Below are 2,327 nucleotides of genomic sequence, written 5' to 3'. Positions count from 1 at the left end.
ATATCCTCGACCAGATTCTCTTCAGATTGGATCCGAAATCTCTGGCAATGATGCAATGCACGGGTCGATATATCAACTCTCACATATCCGATGATATCTATTTCAAATCCGAATACATGTCTCGTGTCGGAACCGGTTTGCTTCACATCTCCAGCTTTGGCTCAACCCTCCTCTTTTGCTACCCTTTTGGCGATTCTACGTTATTCAGAAACCAAGATCCCTTAGATGTCAAGACTCGGGTTCTCTCCTTTTGTTCTGGCCTCCTCCTGCTCTTAATGGATGGTCTCTGTGTCGTGAACCCGCTCACAAAGAGGTACCGATTCCTTGATCACTCTAAATCGAAGTTTCTTTATCGTGCTGACAGAAAAGAAGATGTACCCTTCATTCTCGGATGGGAGAATCTGAACCGCATCGGTTTTGCGGTTGATCAAATTGACCGAACAACTCAGAGATTCAAAGTTGTCATCATAAAAGAAGGTACTGAAGACGCTTCGAATCCTGACGAAACGGTGTATCAGTTCGAGATCAGCACAGGGGCTTCTTGTTGGAGACTGTCAAAGACAACTATTACTTGCAGCACAAGCGAGCTAATGGCGGATAAGAAAGCGCTTTACTTGGACGGGTCTCTTCACTGGCTAAGAAATGACGGAAGCATTTTAGCTTTCAATCCAGAAACAGAGCAAGCACGGCTGGTTCCTATCAAGCTTCCCCAAAAACTTATCACGGCGAACCTGTTCGCAGTCGCAGGGAACGTACTAGCATTGGTATCAGCGACGGATGAAGTGATTTACATTTATCACCTCGGGAATATTCTCATCGATCCCAAGTGGGTCTTGGTGCAGCAGATCCAAAACCGAGCGGTGGACAAAAGGTCGACGAGGTTCTGGTACCTTGGGTCGTACGACGGCAAGAGTTTAGTGGTGAGGGAGAACGAAGTTATTCATGTGTACGACTTGAGTGCCGACGAGTGGGGATTCGTAGGTTGGGTTCCACAGTGGTGCGATGGTTATCAAAACTTTCACCATTTTACACTGTCTTTATCCTTTGCGAGAGAACTGAATGAGAAGGTGGACGTCGATTGGGTGACACCGGTTCGTGGTAATAATGGTAATCGCATCTCCTCTCTAAGGAAAATTATGAGACTGATTGATGATAGCAATCCTTATGCTCTGGCATGGTTAAAGAAAAATGAAAAGCGACTTGAAGAAGAAAAGAAACCGAAGATGATGGTGGGTGAGCCTTCTTTCTCAAACGCGGAGAGAATCAGCAAAAGAAAAAGATCCAGTAGAAAAACTAGATTTGGATGGTAACTAGTTATGTTTTCTCTTGTATTTTTACAGTAGATTACTGTATGCTTGTTTATTGTTCTTCTTTTAGGATATTGAGACAATTGAAGTGAATAAATTGAACCATTGTGGGGAATACAGTTAATACTTTTGTTTGGTTTTAATGTTAAGTTTCACTCTCTAGCTATAACTTATTACAATCCATAGTTAATAGTTTGTGTTTTGATTTTAATGTAAAGAATCACCTAAAGAAGTAGCTTGAGAATAAGGACTCTATATGAGAGTGCTAGAGTGGCCATACATCCGCGTCAATAGCAGGAAGCGTTTGATCTTACGGACTACGGAGGCTGAGGTAAGAAACGTGAGACGCAAAAAAACTCCAAATCTGGCCCAAAAATGAGCATCCAGAGAAGAGGTGGTGTCATGCGTTTCACTGGCGACAGAACAAAGTGGGTAAATTAAGACTGTTGTGATGCCACAATTGTTAAAAGTCTATCACAAGTTGGGAGGCGTTGACGAAAGGCTAACCACAAAGTGAAGCGAACCAGTACCGTGGTTTTGCCTTCTTGAACCATATCATATAATTCCACGAACTGTAGGGAGGATCACGAAGGAGCTGTCAAGTGTTGTTGGAGTTACAGTGTGGAAGTGTCATTCCCTGATTTCCATAAGAAAGTATCAAGTCCTTGTGAAGATTCTGGCAGTCTTGTCCGGTGATGTAAATTTGAAGTTCTTCGCTTGAAAAGAACACGCCCCAGGAAAAGACCACATATAATCCATGATTTGCTGGTTTGGCTATTTGGAACAGTTTTTGTGCTCAAGCGCAGAGCACGTGGACCAAAATTACCAAAAAAAATGCTAACAAAAGACCGAGTTGGTAGTCCCTTGACCAAACTAGAACATACAAATCTAATCATATCCAACAATGCATTTGAGAAAATGGTACGCTTCGTCTTTGATCTTGTGGAGTAGTCCATTATTACTTTGAACTTTGAAGTGGTACAAACAGTATCATTATAATTTTTTTTTTTTTTTTTTTTT

At 42.0% G+C, this 2,327-nt stretch overlaps 1 protein-coding gene across 1 annotated transcript; it reads left to right on the top strand.

Moving 5' to 3' along the window:
* On the top strand, positions 3-1,457 carry LOC104740772 (putative F-box protein At1g20795; the record flags this gene model as incomplete). The annotated part of the gene is made up of 1 exon (XM_019235478.1): positions 3-1,457. A coding segment is annotated over one exon (1,308 nt), but the record flags the coding sequence as incomplete, so codon positions are not given.

This window comes from Camelina sativa, chromosome 14 (assembly GCF_000633955.1).
Source record: "Camelina sativa cultivar DH55 chromosome 14, Cs, whole genome shotgun sequence".
NCBI lineage: Eukaryota > Viridiplantae > Streptophyta > Magnoliopsida > Brassicales > Brassicaceae > Camelina > Camelina sativa.
This window is presented reverse-complemented; position numbering and strand designations above follow the sequence as displayed.